Source organism: Trichomonas vaginalis, chromosome II (genome assembly GCF_026262505.1).
Source record: "Trichomonas vaginalis G3 chromosome II, whole genome shotgun sequence".
NCBI lineage: Eukaryota > Parabasalia > Trichomonadida > Trichomonadidae > Trichomonas > Trichomonas vaginalis.
The window spans coordinates 16301823-16321809 of NC_067204.1; the positions used below are offsets into that span (position 1 = coordinate 16301823).

Below are 19987 nucleotides of genomic sequence, written 5' to 3' on the forward strand. Positions count from 1 at the left end.
AGCAGAGGAGCGGGAGAAGCAGAAGAGAGACAGACACGACGACCGCACACTCAGCTGACCACAACTGGGCAGATAAGCACCAGATATCACAGACTAGAGAGGTAGGTATGGAACGAACAAATAGACCCGCTCCCTCTTATTTGACATAGAAGAGAGCATTGAAGCCTTGTAGTTGTTTTAGGCAGGTCGAAATTTATATACACGCAAAAATGAACCCGCATGTTCAAAATGACTGAGCAGCGATGAGCAACTAATTCCGTCAAAGAAGACTAAGAAGAATGAGAAACGACTATGCAGATTAAAGAAAGAGATGCACACCACGCACAACTCACACCACACATGAATTCCACAACCATCACTAGAGAGAGAGAGAAGCAACACAACATTATCCACACACACACAACACACCACCACACACAAAATAAGATCCGCAACACCAGACCTTATCCTCTACTCATCCTCGCACGTACCAACGACACATACACCACACACGGACACCTCCTCCACGAGATCACATCTCAGATGTACTAAAAGATAGAAATAGACACCGCACCAAAACTGTTTAAAGTCATGAACCATCGCAACATATACCAGTAAAACGCTTGTAAAATATTGGAGATATGAAAACCGTGTTAGACTTCCAACTATGCTAACTAAACATTATTTTACACCGCCATCCAGCAATTCAGCCCACACCCACCACCATCACATGATTTCCTATCCACACATACGACACCACATCACGCTTCCGTCCCATTTACTCTCTTCTTTTTATTTTTTTATTTTGCGTATCGTAATAGACAGTAAGACAACATTGAGTTTGAAACAGTTAGAAGAATAGATCAATAACACAAATTGGTTAGAATTCGGTGATTTAAAAGCGTAAAATACCAAAGAACTCAACAACAACATATTCTTTGTCAACATTATATCTCCATCTGAAGAGAAAACAAACGACTGGGTTAGAAATGCTTCAACTCAGAAATTTTGACAAGAAAGTCCTGAGCTCTGATATCGTAAGATTCTATGGAACCACAGCCATATCTCATTGACAACAAGTTCTATATACAATAAGCATTCCTATGGATTGACCCAGTTGTTGGATATAACTTCATAACATTAGTGGTTCATTCGACTACAGAACGCGTGCAGTGAAAGGCTTACTCTTTAATCGTTCAGCAACCGACAGAACTTCCAACACAAAAAGATATAAGAATAGGAGGACATATAATATAACTCAAGAAGACATGACAGTACAGTCCAATAGAGTCCACAGGTTGTGTTTGTTAATGATTATGAGAAGCTGCTGAACAGAATGCTTGAAGTTTTGAGAAATGTATGGTGCTCCACGAAAGGTACAAGGAAACTGTTTTGCAAGTGACATGAGATACGATACAGCCCATATACACATTACATTTGACGAAGGACTTGCTGAAATAATGAAGCGTTTATTTTTGGTCCTTTTTGTGAAAGTCAGAAAATAACGTAATTTTTGTTCTAAAAATTTTTTTATTTGTATGTAAAGACAGATATTGTCAACAACAGAGAAACAACAACAGTTTCATGTCATTGAAGCAATAAATGAAGAATACGATACATAACAGTATAACAAACAGATTAACGCTCCTCATTTCGTCTCAGTCAAAGATGATCATGTACCAAATGCAATAGTATTTTGGTCTTCTTTATCAAAGCAAGCTATCATTGGTTTGAAAACAACAGAACATAACAAACTTTTAGAAGAATTTCCTCATATGAATTGCTTCCCCTCGGAAAACCCGAGAGAAGAGCATTCCGACGAAAAACGTAAAAATTTGCCAAGTAAATTTAAGAGGATATATGTACATAGACTTCTTGTAAATGCAGTTGCAATGTGGCTCTCTCCTGTTACATGCATGGCATGGTTACAGTTACTTGTTGACGAATTCCCATAGACAAGAAACGTGGAGAGATGGAAAAAAACTCAAGCAAAAGGATGAAGTCATTGATCAAAAGAACATAAAGCATTACAGAAAAGAAATACCAGGTTCGAGTACCAAAAGAAAGAGAAAAGAGTTATAAGTATATGATAATATACTGAAGCAGTTGCGAAGGAAGAAAAGATAAAGAATGGTTATGTTGCATTAGCTCAGAAGAACAACCAAACAGCTTTCTATGACCGTTGCTAAGATTACAAATTCTGACAGAACTGGTTCTTAATCGTGAAAGCATTTACCGATTTCAATGACACGAATGAGCAAATTAAAGGAAATTGTCAAAAATAACTTTCCTCAACACTACTATGGACATCAAGGGTTGCCACAATCTTAAACATTCAAAGCAAGAGCTTTAACTTACTGGAAGGGAAAAAATAACAGAATATTTCGATAACTTCAAAGAGAAGAATTAAAAAATCTAAGCCTAATTTTATTTTTTTATAAAATTTTAATCTCATATGAAGAACATGTATTAGAATATTCGGAAACTCTGACGAAGAAGGAACACGAACAACAGTAAAGCATTATTGACAAAATTTCTAGCAAAGACATTACAAACCATTTAAACAATACTCTAAATGCTTCTAATAGATTATGCAAATTTCTGAGGTATATAAAGCTTATCGAAAAAGCGTATGAAAAGTTTATACATTGCGGGAATTTTGTTGCTAAAATATGATATGAAGACTAACTCAAATATATTTTTGCTTAATGACGTCAAGGGACTTTCTTCAACTTTCATTCCTTCTGTCAATGTCAATAGAAGCTTCTTCAACCTTGTTGAGTAAGAACTTTGTAATAAATCTTTGTTCGTTATTGTTTTTCAGGATGAAGAATAATATTTTCAACATTCTTGTTTCACCCTTCTTTTATATTCTTTCTGTTCGGAAAGATTCATAGCATACTGAAGAAGTCAATGTTTGGAGTTCTTTATAATAGTAATAATGAGTATCTTTGACATTCACGAAGAAAACTTTTGTTTCAAAACTACTGCTAACTCTTGTGAAGTATAACGTTTTGCGGTCAATGACAATAGCTAATGGTCTGACATACTGACCAAACTTAGATTCTTTCACAAAACTTCTTGTTAAAGATAACATTGACGTTTTGAAGCATTATCTTGAACTCATTCTTGATGACCAGTAGCGAGAGCAATTGTATGAAAAGAACTTGCAATCTTGCATGTGTTTCATTAAAAATAAAATATTAAATTATTTTGAAAAATAACTCTAAAAAAATCTAATCTAATTTTTTCAAAATATTTTTTTATTTCCTACTAAATAGATGTATCGGAAGTTGTCTAAGTTAGAGAACACTCGGAAATAAAACCAACTTCTTACAGAAGCTAATATACATGTTGCAAAGCATTACACAACAAACAAAAAGGCACTCGCTGACATCCTCAATGACTATAATGGTGAAATAACTTATGAATAGAATTCATGAGTTCATAAAGCCGCAACGCGCGAGGACGAAGTCCATGCAAGAGCATTTCCTTTAAATGACGTTGCTATTGACTTATATCATAGACGTTCAATACCTCATGAAGTAAGAAGAGAAAGTTTGACATAACAAATGCAAATCGTGCGTCATACTCGTAAAGCTCTTTCACATGACGTTTCGTAAGAGATGTTTGAATAACAAATGCAAACGTTGGTGAAACAAGAAAGAGCTGTACCACATGAAGTAAGAAGAGAAATGTTTGACATAACAAATGCCAAACGTTGTGAAACACGAAAGAGAGATGACACACTGAAACAACAGAGAAGAGAGATGTTTAAAAGTGCTATAGAACAAAGTTCGCCAAAGCTAAATAATGTCATTCGTTTCCATTGACGACAAACCAAAAGAAGGTGAGAGATGGTTAAAGAAAGATGAAGAAAATAGGAAGAGGAATGTGAAGTCAGGCAATAGACTCATTGACTTAACATCGAAGCTTTAGATGAACCAAACAGAGACTACTTACACAAACATTTCGGTAAGGTTTTCATGAACTCTTAGAGAAAATTAAAATAAACTCCCAACAGAGATGGATGGTATGTTATAAACTTGTGGAAAGTATGAATGTTCTACGTTAAACCTCAATTAATATTGAAACATTTACTACATCAGCTCTTGAAGGAGAACTTTATATCAGAGATAGAAGCAAATGCTGCAGGTATTGTTGAAATGCACTATGACTTCTTCTTGACAAACATAAAGAATCTACCGAAATAAAGATGTATGATTTAACAGAATATGAAGCTTAACGATGTCAGATGTAAAGAAAGGCAAACCAAAAAAGAGACCATATAGAGATGAAAGCACACTGACAAATGACCAGAAAGCCATTTTGGAAGCTCTTAAGCAAACAGGAAACCCAGCACTTATAGAAAGCTTTTGGAAAGATAATGGTGAAAAAGAAGTTTTATAAGAATGAGAAGCGGTCAGTTCTGAAGTATCTTTGCACATTACCTATAAATCTTGAACGCTTACCAAATCTTCAATGAACTGAACAAAAGAACTGCAACACTTATGACAGAAGATAACTGCTTCGTTTATGCTTGCATTCAGGCTGGATGTAAATATGAAGAAACTATTGACCACATGAGAAAGTCATTCGTGTTAGAGACTTTTCCTCAAAGTAAAGTACAAAGAATTTCTGACGAACAGGTATAGCATTTAATTTACCATTGGTTACTTCAATGACTCAAGACATAATGAAATAAAGAGATACATACAAAAGAATGTGAAACTGTTGAACTATTGACTTACTTCTTGTTGAAGACCACTACATGCTAAATGAAAGACTTCCAATGACAACACTATTTCATTCGAAACTATATAGGAAATTCTTGAAGGAGTGTGGTGGAATGAACATTGAAAAACAGATGAAAAATATATACAAAGAGAGAAGATAAATATGTAGTTCGCAATGGATAGAATACACCGCTATGGGATGTTATGAAAAACATTGTGGGAGTGCAAATATTTTGAACCTATTTCTATGGAGAACTTTTCACATATACGACTGACTTATATAAACAGAACCTTGCACCATTTAAGATTTTGACATATGCTCCAAAGTATTGTGTACAACTGAAAAGAAAGCCAGAGTCAAAAGAAGTAAATAAAGCTAAATGTAAGTTCATACCTGAGCACGTTTTCTTTGTGACTTTGAGTGTAGTACGGATGGCTTCATAAACTTTTAACATCTGTTATGACAGTGAAGATGGTTCAGTATTGAAGTATTTGGGGTCAAAACTGTGCAACAGATTTTTGGAAAGACTTCCTGACAAGAGTTTAATATATTTCCATAACCTCAAGTTATGACATAAACTTCATCTTAAAGACACATGACAGAAGTGAAAGGAACTCCCATCATTAAAGGTTCACGAACAATGCAAATAACTGTTTATATAAAGGAAGGGCAATATTATAAAAGACTCTTACAGTGTTATAAATAAGAAGCTTAAACTATTCCTGCTATGTTTAACTTACAAACAGGACCGAAGAAGTATTTCCATATAACTTACTACAGCAGTGTTTTGTTAGCAAATGAAACAGAACTGGTGTCATTTCTGAGCATGTAAGTTTATCCATGATGCAGATACATTTATGAAGAACATAGATTCCATTCAAAGGTTGCAGAATAGATGAAAACCATCGACTTAGAAAAATATAGCACGTTTTACTGCAAACAAGATGTAAGAATTTTAAGAGAAGGTTTTGTAAAGTTCCGCATGACTTATTGAAAGAGTTTTGATTTAAACGTTATGACTACGTTAGTATTTGTTTATTGCTAACAAAATTGTTTGAGAACAGAGTATACTTCCGAATGGAAATCTTTATGACCTCTCAATAAACCAAGAGAATTTATTTCGAGATGCATTCAAGGTGGAAGATGTATGTTGTCAGATAACATGAAACAAAAGAGCAAAAGAAACTCATGCTGACTTCGACACTGTTTCATTATATCCTTCAGCTATAGCAAGACTTTATACTTTAGAAGGTATTCCAAAAGTATTGAAGGAAGAAATGTTAAGCACAGAGTATCTCATGAGACATTTATTCGATGACGACCAAAGGAACCCATTGGTGAAAGTTTATATCCGGCTTTTTTGTTCTCATTAAGATAACAGAGATTGGTATACCCAGACACTTTATTTAATAGTTTGCGACCCTGAACTAAATCCAGAACTTAACGTTCCAAGAAGTTCAAACACTTGCTGTCTCATGTATGTTGACCATATAACATTACAAGACCTCATAAATATCAAGGTGTCAAATGTGAAGTGTTGCAAGGATACTATTACGATGGAAACAGAGATATGAGAATAAGAGATGAAGTAAAGAAGTTGTTTGAGTTAAGGTTAAAGATATAAGAAGAAGAAAACCCCTTACAAAATTATAAAACTCATTCTTGAACAGCATTTATGGCAAACTATTCTATCTCCTATTGAGTCAAAATAACCATAGTAGATGACAAAGATGCTATAAAGATATGCTATAAGAATACAACCATATAGTGAAGTTCGAAGGTTTGGATGGTTCAGATAAAACTATTTTCAAGCTAACGAAAAGCATTTGCAGTTAGATACCTATGTTGTGTACGGAGGCACTGCGTTTCACTTTACCACATACTTGTGAATTTGACACTTTTACAAAACCGTTAACGTATATTTTACAACACAACGATCAACACTAACTTAACATTAAATATTTACAAAGCCGCCAACCACTTCACTTCACTAACGTTTTCACAAACGACTTCATTAATGTAAAAATAAACGTTCTCACTTACAAAAGTATTGCAACTCCTCCCATTGCTGTGCTTCAATAACAGCCTCATAATCTTCTGACTCACTTTCTTCTTCATATAGGTCAAAATCACTGTCAAGAATAATGTTAGTAAGTTTTGGACAAAGCTAATGAAACACGTTTACCGTTTTGTATCGTATGCTTGTATAACTTTCCATTCTTCATTCCTTCATAAACGCTCAAACAACTTTACCCTTTCTCCCTCGTATCTGATAGAATGTATTTTTCACGAGGAACGAAGAACAAATTCTTGAACTCATGACCGTGTAGTTTGTTTATCTCAATAGTTTTCGTCATTTTATATAAAATAAACTTAAAATTACATCCAAATAAACTTAAAAATTAATGATATCACCACCCTCACACGTATGAAAACATAGCACAAAAAAATGTTTATGTTAGAATGTTAGATCTAACACGTTTTCTAACCTCTTTTTCTACCGTTGAATTCATTGCTTTATAACTCTCTCCTTGTTTCTTTTTTAGTTGCTTTCTTCACGTCTGATCTCCAGCTTAACTGTATTTCTTCTTCGTCCGTAATGATACCAGTTACTTCCACCAGTCAATGGGTCAAATGGTTTTTCGTAAGGGTTTCCATACATTCCCCATACATTCCATAGGGACCATACGGAAGAACTACTGGTGGAGGAAGAGTTCCATCGACTCTATTTAAATGCATTGTTTCACCTTTCATCTGGTCATTAAAGTCTTTTGCGTGTTTTGCAAACTCATCGTCCTTTCCTAAAGCATTTTCTGACTCAGTCGCAACCAAATTGGATGCTTTATTTATGAGTCCTATTTTATTTAATCTTAACTTCTTTGCAACCCAGCCTCCAATCTTTCCTTTATTTGCATCTAATGTCTTCGAAACTCTTCCTCCACTCATTTTATTTACTGCGTCATAAGCTCCAAGTGCTTTTGCTCCAAATGCTAATGCTTTTGTTCCCATTGCGCCTAAAGCTGCCCAAGCTACCATTTACACCATATTAAAATCATCTCTCTTCAATATTATCTCATAAAAGTTCTCGTTACTGGAGAAAGTCAATGAAACATAAACATTCTCATGGACTTCGTCCTCGCCGCGTTGCGGCTTCATAAACTTCTTTCTTATATCATCTATTCGCTTCAAAATGTCTGAACAATTGCTAACATCTTCTACAACAGTTATTTCATCATGAATGACCTTCAAGAACAAGCTCATTTAATATGCTATTAAAATCATCTCAATAATGAGTCCATCCTTTCCATCTTTAGGTAGCACAACATCTTTCATTGAAGAAGGTTCGACAAGTCTTATGTTAAACTTACTGACAAAGTTTGTTATACTATAATGCTTCGGTGGCGAATACATGTAGTTTGAAAGACATAATATAGATTCTTCAGCAAATTCACTTATACTGGATTTTATAACAATGTTCTCACGAGACCAAATACCACCAATTGACAATCTTGTAAGCAATCCTGCTGAACCTTCAACTGTAAACGTCGATGGTAACATTCCACGAAGGTCATCTATTGACATCTTTGAGTCACTGAATTTAAATATTTTCTTAAAGCAATCGTCATTATCTAACCATGCAATAGCTTTGAAGTTTTCATTCGAATATACATCTGCTTCATTAAATGTAAAACCTGACTTCTTTGCAGAGATGACTTTAAAATCTATTGAGTTTGTTTCAAAATATATATGCTATGCTAACTTCTGAAGGTAATGGATGTCCTTCCGCAGTCAGTTGTTCTCTCACTACCGTTTGAAGCTTTGTGTTAAAAACTTTCATGTCATCTCCTGTATCTAGTTCACATACACAGCAACAGGAAAACTATCTTGCTTCTTTGTTTCATCATTATATCTCAAAACATTAAAGTTCTTCAATAATATTGTTCTTCCTGCTGGAATACTTCGAACCTGTCTGATTTCAATAGCTTTCTCACCTCCTACATACTCTACCCAGTGCCTTGGATATTCATAAGTATACTGACTTTCTTGAATTTTGGTAGGTTTCATCATAACGTGTTCATAGTATATCTTTATACTCTTGTCAGTTAGACTCGGTGCTATGTTCTGAATATTTCTGACTTGCATTTTTAATGGAGATAAAATGAAGCATTTAATACATGACGTAGATGAAGACATGAATGAAACTACAGACAAACTTAACTCTTCTCTCATTCTTCCTTTCAGTAAGGACTATGAGTTCTGTTCAAATGGCGTTTATTTCTATTGTGGAAAGATGGGTTCAGGTAAGACATTTAATTTAATTCGTCATATACTCATAACAGAACGTTTAGGAAATGACTCATATTATGACCAAATCATTATATCAGCAACTTCAGACTCTATGGACTCAACAGCGAAAACATTTATGTCAAAAGTTCAAGCCTCTGTCGTTAAAGTTCCAGACAGTGAACTCATTGAATTTCTTCAACGTTACATTCGACGTAAGAGGAAATATTATGCCATCGTTGAATTTATACAGTCAGGAATGCAAAAGACTTCTGAGGAGATGGAAAGAATTATTGACAAACACCACTTACGTCAGTACTCAGGAGTTTACGATATGAAACGACTGACAAACTACATTCTATCAAAACTTTCAAAATACCCCTTCAAAAAATATCCTTCAAACACTCTGCTCGTTTGCGACGACTTCGCTGGTAAAGGTTTAGTGTCAAAACCAGACTCACCATTAGCTAATATCATTACTAAAGTCAGACATTACCACTTAACTGTAGCAATACTTATGCAAACATGGAGGTTTTTAGCTTTAAACATAAAACGTCTCATAACTGACTTCGTTATCTTTCAAGGTTTCTCACGTTATGATATTGAACTCATTTGGAAACAGTCAGGTATAACATTACCTTTTGAAGAAATTTGGGAAGCATATAAGTCTCTCATCTCTCCTCGTTCATACCTTGAGATTCATATCATGACTAATACCATTAAAGTCAAAAATATTCCATGGGAACGACCAACATTGTTTTTAAAGTTTAACCTTCAATTGACTGATGGTAAACAAATTCCATGCATCTCTGTCGCCATTTCTGTTAATATTTTTGCTGTCATTCATATCATCCACTTCCCCATCCGTTAGCTTTTGAGGATATGCGTTAGAATAGCTGTTCTTAAATGAAGGCTTTTCACCTTTGAGAGCATAAACTCTATAACTTTCTGCATACTTTATGTTTGAACCTCCTGAGCCATCATTGACATAAATTTTTATAGGCTTCCACCCTTTGTTCATGTTCCTGCTTCTTCCCTTAGCTCTTTTGTTCAGTAGTTCTACATCTTTATACACAGCACCTGTCTCAGTGAATTCAACAATATTTTCATTCGTTAGCTTTACATTCAAACCCTTGTCGAGTATATTGTTCATTTCATACATATAAAAGGTTTTTATTCTATATGAAATGAGAAGCAAATCCATCTTAGCTGGTGCCGTTAATGTTCCAATTGAACCAACATCAAATGTTGACTCACGAACGACAAACAATATTGTCATAAAGAACTATAGTTCAGAGTGTTTGAAAGAAAAAGAACCAGAACTGAAATCCGTGAATTTAAACACAGCTTCAAACGCTAACGCTACATCAGATGTTAAGTTAGAGTATCCACCACTGGACCAAATTCTTTCAAGAGAAGCCAACGACAACCCTTACACAAATGTTCAAACAAATCCTTCAGATAACGTAGACCATTACCTTCTTCAGTTATACCAAACAATTTTACTCAAAGACGATAAGAAGCTTTTGACAAATCTTATAAGCAAGAACCAAATAATTCTAACAAAGGAGGACCTTGAAAATGTTATATCACGAATAACAGGGAAACAATGTGTCATTGACTATCTCGACCCTGAAATCGAATGCTGTGGTCAAACGCCACCATTCATGAAAATAGGTAACATCCGCATCATTGAAACACCAGGAACTACAGGAGTTGAGTTTAAGTATAAATATTCGAATGAATATACAAAACTTTCAACAGAATATAAACTTTGTTTGAAATATGTTTTAGTAAATTAAAGCAATTTGTAATATCTATCCAAAACTTCTTCAACAGTATCGAACTCATCTTCATAATGCAAACCTAATCTTATTGACTTGGTGCAGTTTTCACTAACACAATATAGCGCTTTGCGCTCGGCGCCTTTGACGCCTTTTTCTGTTCTCTTGACTGACATAACTAATTCATTTGTTTCATCAAACAGCAACAACCAAAGTTCATGACCTAATACATAACATTCATACTTTATATTTTTAGCTCTGAGTTCTCTTGTAAGCTGTTGCATTTAATATTTTCTAAAAAGTCAACTTCAACAGTCATTCGCACTGGTGCCTTCAGTTCTACAGGCTCGCCTTGAAAGTCAACAAGTCTGAATTGCATGTCTTTCAAATTATGAGGACTAATGCGAATCCATTTACCTAAATGAGTTGCTATGACAGGAACGTTTGGAATGAACATTGAATTGACTGCATAACAGAAAGACTTATATTCTACTGAACCTTTACTATTAACTCCTGAAATGCCTGTGACATTAGCTATTTTAGACTCAATGTACAAACAATTACCATAACATACGTATGGAACAGATTTCATCTCAATCGTTTTGTCAACACTTTTCAAAGGAAATGTCATATGGTATGCTCCCAGAAGCAATTGAACTCTATGACTCATTCGTGTTATCTTAAACTCCTTCGCATAACTGAACTTCAAAACTCCTGCAATAAGTTTAACATTCATTAAGTTTTCTTCGTTCTCCTTGTTTATTGTAGTATTTATGAGCGCATTTAACACTCCAGCTAATGTTTCCATCTTATATTCTACATTATTGTGAAATCTTATTTCATGCTTCTTTCCATCTATTTCAAACTCCATGAAATCTGTTTCATCTGTTATGACAAAAGTTGCGATAGTATTGAAGTCAACAACTCTGAAAGCAAGTGCTTCATTCTGAAGACCTAAGTTTGTTTGTAGCTTTACTATTCCGTATTCGTTTGGGTCTGTACTTTGCAAATAGAACAACATTTTATTCTCATTAAAATATGACTATTGCTGCATATGCGTATGAAACAAATGAAGCAAGAAGAGCACATGAACTAGTAAACGAAAACTCAACTTTAACCATTGAAGGCAATGATTTAGTCATTGACGATGGAAAAACTAAAAAAGTCATTGATTTCGATACTTTTAACACTTATGACCCATTCATTACAACAAGCAAGGTTCCTATCATAAATGATGGAACGGTGCAATATATAAATTCTACAGTAGATGCCTCATTAGTGAAAGTACTGAATGTTCTCATTGAATTGTTAAAGAGCTTTCGATTTGACGACAACATTAAATGCCTAAAGAATTTAGTCATGAATGAGAAACAAATTCTCGGCGTTGCTGGTAGCAGTAATGATGTACACCTTATGACATTAGAATATTATAACGAACATAAAGATGAACTGAAAGGAGAGAAGGGTGACACCGGACCTCAAGGACCACAAGGAATACAAGGAATACAAGGAATACAAGGACCTCAAGGCGAAAACGGTTTGGATGGAAAGGATGGAAAGGATGGAAAAACTGCTAAATCATGGATATGGGACCTTATAAATACTGGTTTAACAGCTGCTTCATATGGAGTTCTTCAATACCAAATCGGAAAGATATGGGCAGTACTTGGTGAAGAAGTTTTAAATGACGTTAAAAATGCTTTGAACTTCATTTCAAATGGTTCGGATACTATTAAAACTTTATCTGGTTGGATGCAAGAAACAAGGAGTCAAATAGATACTGTAAGACGTATAGCAAACAATGCACGTACGGGATTGGATACTTTACGACAAGCACAAAATACACTAAAGGAAGCAAATGATATTCTTGGCTCAGTATCAGACATGCATGAAGATTGGCTTAAAGGTATTGACAAATCTTTAAAAAATCACAGTCAGTCTATTGCTGACTACAAGAAAAGTATAGATTTTTTACATAGTGCTATGGACGTACATGATGGAAGCATAAGGAACTTACTTAATGCTAACAATAACTTACCAGGAACTATTAAAGCATTTATAAAGTCCTTTGTAAAACCCGGTGCTCTAACATTTAGGTCTTTGAGAGCAAGAGCATTGAAGTCAAGAGATGCAGAAACTCCAACAGAAGGAACTGAAACAACAGAAACTCCAGAAGAACCACCAAAACCAACAGCTAATGAAATATTGTTCGAATATTTTCCAAGGTACTCTGTTCTCATTGCATACATTCAAGAAATACTTAAGAAAGCAGACTTGACTTTAGGAGATGATGAAAGTTCTGTATATCTTTCGTTCCAGTTTCAAATAGCAGAACTTTTGAGACAGATATGCTTAATGTATGACAACATCTCTGATTTCACAAGATATGATGACGACCATGACCCCGAACACGGTGAAGAAGAAGTTTTACAAACATCCATTAAGACAGGAAAGGTTTTAACACAAAGTCTCATTATTGACACCAAAGATGGCGAAGTGGACGTTCTTCAAGAGCTGAAGAAAAATACTTCTTCGGGAGGTGGTGGTAGGCATGAACTTGAAATAAATGAGATAGAAGAGAAATTAGCCGAAAAAGCAGATAAAGAACATAAACACAATATCTCCGATATAAATGAACTTCAAGCTACATTAAATAGTAAAGCGGACAAAAATGAACTTGACGCAATGAACAAAGTTTTGAAATCTCATAAACACAATATCTCCGATATAAATGAACTTCAAGCTACATTAAATAGTAAAGCGGACAAGAACCATGTTCATTATATAACTTCAGACGAACAGATTATAACGGACTACCATGGATATTTAACACGAAGTGATGAAGCGAAGACAAAAAATGTTAATGAAAGAAGATATAAATACATTCGTGCTAAAGGTTATGACATAAGCTGTACTGTACAGTATGATGTAGCTAAAGCACCAGAAGCATTTGGTTATACCGGTGAAATTTATGCCTCTACTTTCAATGTTAACGGTGTATTAGTTGAACCAAGATTTACTTTGAGAGTTAAGGCAAAAATAACGTTTGAAGATGCTATTAAAAGTAAAGCTGACAAAGTTGAACTCGAAGCAATGAACAAAGTTTTGAAATCTCATAAACACAACATCTCCGATATAAATGAACTTCAAGCTACATTAGACAGTAAAGCTGACAAGAACCATACACATAAATCCTTCACTACTGTTAGAGCAGACGACATAATATTGAACTTTGACCTTGGTTCAAGTGCACCATTAGAAAATCCAAGTACAAGCGTAAAAGATACTCTTAACAGTTTAGATAAGAGTTGCAGGAACATTGAAAGTCATGCCAGAAACTTTGAAGCATATGAACTACCAACAATGTTAGATAAGAAAGCAGATAAAACTTATGTGGATGCAGAACTAACAAAGAAATTTTCGAAACCAGATACAATGACATTTACAACAGAAATTATAAATGGTGAACCAGCAACTCCATTTGAATTTGTTAGAGGTCTTCAACCAGATACTTTTGAATTTTTCTTGGATAATTCTATTGAACTAACATTACATTATAAAAGTGGAACAAATGCAACATTTCATCCGGGAGATACATTCCAAATGGTATTTAATGACATAAGTTCTTTAGAATATGTTTATAGAGTTATGAGCATATATGATTTAATATATCCTATAGGAGCTGTTTATACGTCTATGAATCCAATAAATCCAAACACTTTATTTGGTGGTAGATGGTATGAAATAGTTGACAGTTTTCCATTCTACACTAATACGCAGTCAATGAAGATGGGAGGTTCAAAGAAAATAGGTATTGAAAACCTTCCTTCACATATGCATAGGTTCAGTGGAAGAACATCTGTGGAAGGAAACCATTCACATTCAATAACAAAAAGAGGTTATAAATCTTGCAGCGGGTTCGAATAGACAGGGAATGAACAGATATGATATCTCAGATGACCCCAAAGATGTTAGCACAGGTATTTTCTGTGGAACTGCAGGAAATCATACGCATGTTGTAGCTGGTATTACAGACCCAGCAGGTAATGGAAAAGATTATATGCCTCCTTATATAACAATGCACGCTTGGATACGAGTTGGTTAAAATCTTTAACTTTACATAAATGAGCTTGAAAGAAGTATTCGAACAACATCCATGGAGGTCATTTAAGAATTCAATGAAGCTGCAAAGAGTTGGGGATTTACTAACAGAGCTGAAGTGAAAAGGTTCTTTGACAAAAATGTTGTACATCAAACAAAAATAAACCCTTACGACTACTTTTTACCAATTTACTCCAACACTCCTGACGCATACCAATTTGACACTCTCATTCAAAGCAGAAAAGGAGGACATAAACCATTCCTCATCTTCATAAATGTTAACACTCGTAAAGCATATGCATATCCAATGAAAAATAAAGGAACTCGTGAAGTGTTAAGAGTTTTACAAAAGTTTGTGGCAGAACATCATCCAACTTCATTAACATCAGACCAAGACAGTGCATACCTCAGCAATGAAATCACAGAATTTCTCATTAAGCATAACATAACTCACTACACTACTGAAGACCATAACCATAACATACTCGGCATCATAAACCGCTTCATAAGAACGCTCAGAGATTTAAATCAAGAGCGAGACTTTACCGAAGAAACAATGAAACATTTTCTCGAAGTATATAATTCCTCAACACATTCTACAACAGGACATACACCAAATTCAATGACACAACAACAAGAAGAAAAGTATATACAAAAGAAACGAAGCCAAACACAAAATATCAGAAATTCAACACAATTTACCCTCATTCCTGGTACAAAAGTTCGTGTAGTTCTTGACGACAAACCGTTGACAAAGAAACGTTTAAGGTTAAGTAGAAACTATTATATCGTAGACTCTACACAAGGTAATGGATATCTTATAAAAGCTGCTGACGACTCCATAGCATTTTATCCTCGTCATAAATTAGTTGAAAGTAGTAATGGCAAACTTGCTGAAACCATTGACGAAGCAAAGCGAGGAGTGGTTATTGAAATACTTGGCTACAACATAAACGATGACACTTATAAAGTAAGATATGAAGGAGGTGTTGAAGATGTTATACCATCTAAGAACTTGAGAGAGTCAAAGCCAACACATCTGGGACCATTAGAGCGGGAGTACTGGAAAGACAAAAATATGCCAGAAAGAATAAGAAAATTCTTCTAAACTTTTTCATTAGATGTAAATCAGACATGAATGAGAACAGTCATGATATCATTAATGGTACCATTTATTTACACCAAAAAATAATGTTTATGTTAGAATGTTAGATCTAACACGTTTTCTAACCACTTTTCTAACATGGTCTAAAACTCTCGAAAATCATGAATTTTTGACATTTCCTTATGAAAGAAAAATAACGCTAATTTTTTCTAAGAAAAATTTTTATCTTGTATGTAAAGATATGATTTCAACAATCGGCACAACAACAATTCAAACTACAGCACCAAACTCGTTAGTCATGAATCCAACATCTATGTTAGTAGAGATGAAAAGCTTCATTCCTTCTTCATATACTTTCGAAACAAAAATCCAGAAGATAAAGCAAGAACTTTTAACAAGTAATTTAGACTGTAGTGCGAAAGATGAAACAAATGAACAGTATCTTTATGAAATGCAGGACATTATTGACCATTTACCCAAATTGCCTGAAATCCAACAACAAAAACTAACTATTCCTGAATTCGACGAAATTGAAGTCAAAACAACTGACTCAGTAGAAATAAAGAAGTTCATACGTAAAGTAAATTATGAATTCCTTGGTTTTCATTGCAACCATAAAGTTATGGACAAAGATTGCGACATGGTTTATAAGAATGTTTCTGACATATATAAATCTGAAGAATTTAAGACCTACGATAACTTTGTTTCATTAGTTGCTGAATGTGTTTGGGAAATAAGAGATAAAGATAGAAGAGGCAAAGTATGGAACGAACAACTAAGACCCGCTATGTTTGAGATGAAGAGAGCAATTGACGCCTTAGTTGTTTTAGCAGGTCAAATTTTGTTATATACGAAAACGATAAAAACAGTTTGACAGAAAAGTGACAACTTTACGTGTCAAAAATATAAAAAGTGATATTTTATTCATCATTATCTTCTTCATAATTTATTTCATATTCTTCGTCTTACCAACAAAAGATGGGAATGTGAACAATTGCGGGCAATTTTTAGCCATTTTGGCTTGGAACTAGAGCCTGCGAGGTACATGGATAGTATCAGTACCTCACAGGCTCTAGTTCTCTATATGGCGCCGAGAAATTTTGGTGAAATGTGGTCGCATTTCACCAAAATTTTTTCGGCGCCATAGGATGAATTGGAGGGTGAGAGATATTATTTCATACAATACTACTCTCACCCTCCAATTCCCAGCCAAAATGGCTAAAAATTGCCCGCAATGTGAACAATTGCGGGCAATTTTTAGCCATTTTGGCTTGGAACTAGAGCCTGCGAGGTACATGGATAGTATCAGTACCTCACAGGCTCTAGTTCTCTATATGGCGGAGAAATTTTGGTGAAATGTGGTCGCATTTCACCAAAATTTTTTCGGCGCCATAGGATGAATTGGAGGGTGAGAGATATTATTTCATACAATACTACTCTCACCCTCCAATTCCCAGCCAAAATGGCTAAAAATTGCCCGCAATGTGAACAATTGCGGGCAATTTTTAGCCATTTTGGCTTGGAACTAGAGCCTGCGAGGTACATGGATAGTATCAGTACCTCACAGGCTCTAGTTCTCTATATGGCGCCGAGAAATTTTGGTGAAATGTGGTCGCATTTCACCAAAATTTTTTCGGCGCCATAGGATGAATTGGAGGGTGAGAGATATTATTTCATACAATACTACTCTCACCCTCCAATTCCCAGCCAAAATGGCTAAAAATTGCCCGCAATGTGAACAATTGCGGGCAATTTTTAGCCATTTTGGCTTGGAACTAGAGCCTGCGAGGTACATGGATAGTATCAGTACCTCACAGGCTCTAGTTCTCTATATGGCGCCGAGAAATTTTGGTGAAATGTGGTCGCATTTCACCAAAATTTTTTCGGCGCCATAGGATGAATTGGAGGGTGAGAGATATTATTTCATACAATACTACTCTCACCCTCAATTTTAATTACTTAAACTCATTCTATTTTTTTGACATGTAAATGTCACTTTTACTGAGATCTGACACAATGTCAGATCTCTTTTTTTCGTATATAAGAATTTCAATGTATAACGCAAAAATGAACCCGCAATGTTCAAAATGTAAGGCAGCGATGAGGAAATATAACTACTCCGTCAAAGAGATAGAAAGAATGAGAAACGACTATGCAGATTTAAAGAAAGAAGTAGAAAAGCCAGCAGAAGATAAAATGGACATGTTAGCATTTCTGAACAAAAATTATCCAACTGCTGACGATTTCCTTCTATCTGACGTCAAGAAGAAATATAAAGAAACCTTCGGCATTGTTAAAACATTCGATGTACTAAAAGAAGAAATAGAAGCTACAAAACTGTTTAAAGTCATGAACCATCGCAACATATACCATGTAAAACGCTTGTAAATAGTTATGTTAGAAAAGAGGTTAGAAAACGTGTTAGATCTAACATGCTAACATAAACATTATTTTTGCTGAATTCAGCACAAAATTCTGAGTAAAATGACATATGGCACGTGTCAAACCGTTGAGTTTTCACAAATTTTAAAAATTGCTGCGGAAAGTTCGTCAAAAAAGTGAAGGTTCCCGACGGTTTCAAACCGCCATACTTTACATGAAGATAGTTTACAATGTCAACTAAATATCATGTACGATAGAAACGGTTATGTAAAGTTTACATTTTGTAAAGTTTTGTCCTGATTCAAGACAAGTCTTGTATTTTTTCAGAACAAGTCTTGTATTTTTTCAGAACAAGTCTTGTATTTTTTCAAGACAAATCTTGTCCTGATTCAGAACAAGTCTTGCACTTTTTAGTCAGTTTTTCTTGTAAAGTTCTCAAATTTGAACAATTGTCCTGATTCAAGACAAGTCTTGTATTTTTTCAGAACAAGTCTTGTATTTTTTCAGAACAAGTCTTGTATTTTTTCAAGACAAATCTTGTCCTGATTCAGAACAAGTCTTGCACTTTTTCAGGAAATCCTATCGTCTAACTTTACAAATGTCACTTTTTCAACATGATTGCATTTTGGTCGGGGAACAACTTTCTCTCAATTTTGTCACTTTTTTCTATCGTCGTGTTTTGTCACTTTTCCCTCAGGGTGTGTGTCAGAAAATATCCAAAATCTTTATAGCCTCGTATCTCCTTCAATTCTTGACGGCTTGACATGTATGACACACCATTCAATTCAGAATTATGTGCTGAATCTTATGACCTTCATTTGTTCGTGACTTCTTTTCACATATGTAACCCTGAATTTTTAACATTTCTTTAACACAGAAAAATAAAGTTAGTTTTATTTTATTTATTTTTTTATTTTGTATGTAAGGACAGATATGTCAACAACAGAGAACACAACAACTGCTATCGTTCATGAAGCCATAAATGAAGAATACGAGTACATACAGTTTAACAAACAACTCCGTCTCATTCGTTCGGTCAAAGACGATATGTACCAAATGCAAAGTATAATGAATGCTCTTCGTTCTACAAAGCAAGCATATCATTGGTTTGAAAACCAACAGGCAAAAGAACTTTTAGAAGAATTTCCTCATATGATTGCTTCCCTCGGAAAACCGAGGAAGAGATTCCGTACGAAAATCGCAAGAATTTGGCTCCTGGTTTGAAAGGTTATTATGTTCATAGACTTTTAGTAAATGCAGTTGCAATGTGGGCTTCTCCTCGTTATGCTTGATATTTTCAGATGTTAGCTTGAATATCATAAAGACAAGAACGTGGAGAGATGGAAAAGAAACTTCAAGCAAAAGATGAAGTCATTGAATCCAAAGACAAAAGCATACAGAAAAGAATACCACGTTCGGTACCAAAAGGAAAGGAAAAGAGTTATAAGTATATGATATATACTGAAGAGTTGGAGAAAGAAGAAGATAGAGATATGGTTATGTTGCATTTAGTCAGAAGAAACAACAAAAGCTTTTATGACCTTGCTAAGATTTACAAATCTGACAGAAACTGGTTCTATCGTGAAAACTTACCGATTTCAATGACACCGAATGA

General features: G+C 34.7%; 6 protein-coding genes and 1 pseudogene across 7 annotated transcripts, besides 8 other annotated features; 5 read left to right on the top strand and 2 right to left on the bottom strand.

Annotated features, from left to right (window-relative positions):
* Positions 1-1532: part of a mobile genetic element that runs on past the window's edge.
* Positions 1533-6470: a mobile genetic element.
* Positions 6471-6546: 76 nt separating this feature from the next.
* Positions 6547-19987: part of a mobile genetic element that runs on past the window's edge.
* TVAGG3_0554770 lies at positions 7978-8910 on the bottom strand (annotated as a pseudogene). The gene has a single exon. A coding segment is annotated over exon 1 (933 nt).
* On the top strand, positions 10188-10802 carry TVAGG3_0554780 (uncharacterized protein; the record flags this gene model as incomplete). The annotated part of the gene is made up of 1 exon (XM_051238277.1): positions 10188-10802. One exon carries the CDS (start codon positions 10188-10190, stop codon positions 10800-10802), a length of 615 nt encoding a protein of 204 aa, XP_051096101.1.
* On the bottom strand, positions 11029-11592 carry TVAGG3_0554790 (uncharacterized protein; the record flags this gene model as incomplete). Its single annotated transcript, XM_051238278.1, has 1 exon — positions 11029-11592. The coding sequence occupies one exon, from the start codon at positions 11590-11592 to the stop codon at positions 11029-11031; it is 564 nt and encodes a 187-aa protein (XP_051096102.1).
* On the top strand, positions 11823-12489 carry TVAGG3_0554800 (organellar and viral DNA polymerase type B; the record flags this gene model as incomplete). Its single annotated transcript, XM_051238279.1, has 1 exon — positions 11823-12489. A coding segment is annotated over one exon (667 nt), but the record flags the coding sequence as incomplete, so codon positions are not given.
* Positions 15571-15993, top strand: TVAGG3_0554810 (integrase core domain containing protein family; the record flags this gene model as incomplete). Its single annotated transcript, XM_051238280.1, has 1 exon — positions 15571-15993. A coding segment is annotated over one exon (423 nt), but the record flags the coding sequence as incomplete, so codon positions are not given.
* Positions 16232-16557, top strand: TVAGG3_0554820 (organellar and viral DNA polymerase type B; the record flags this gene model as incomplete). The annotated part of the gene is made up of 1 exon (XM_051238281.1): positions 16232-16557. A coding segment is annotated over one exon (326 nt), but the record flags the coding sequence as incomplete, so codon positions are not given.
* Positions 16833-16894: a mobile genetic element.
* Positions 17015-17123: a mobile genetic element.
* Positions 17265-17371: a mobile genetic element.
* Positions 17513-17621: a mobile genetic element.
* Positions 17763-17871: a mobile genetic element.
* On the top strand, positions 18058-18378 carry TVAGG3_0554880 (organellar and viral DNA polymerase type B; the record flags this gene model as incomplete). The annotated part of the gene is made up of 1 exon (XM_051238282.1): positions 18058-18378. One exon carries the CDS (start codon positions 18058-18060, stop codon positions 18376-18378), a length of 321 nt encoding a protein of 106 aa, XP_051096106.1.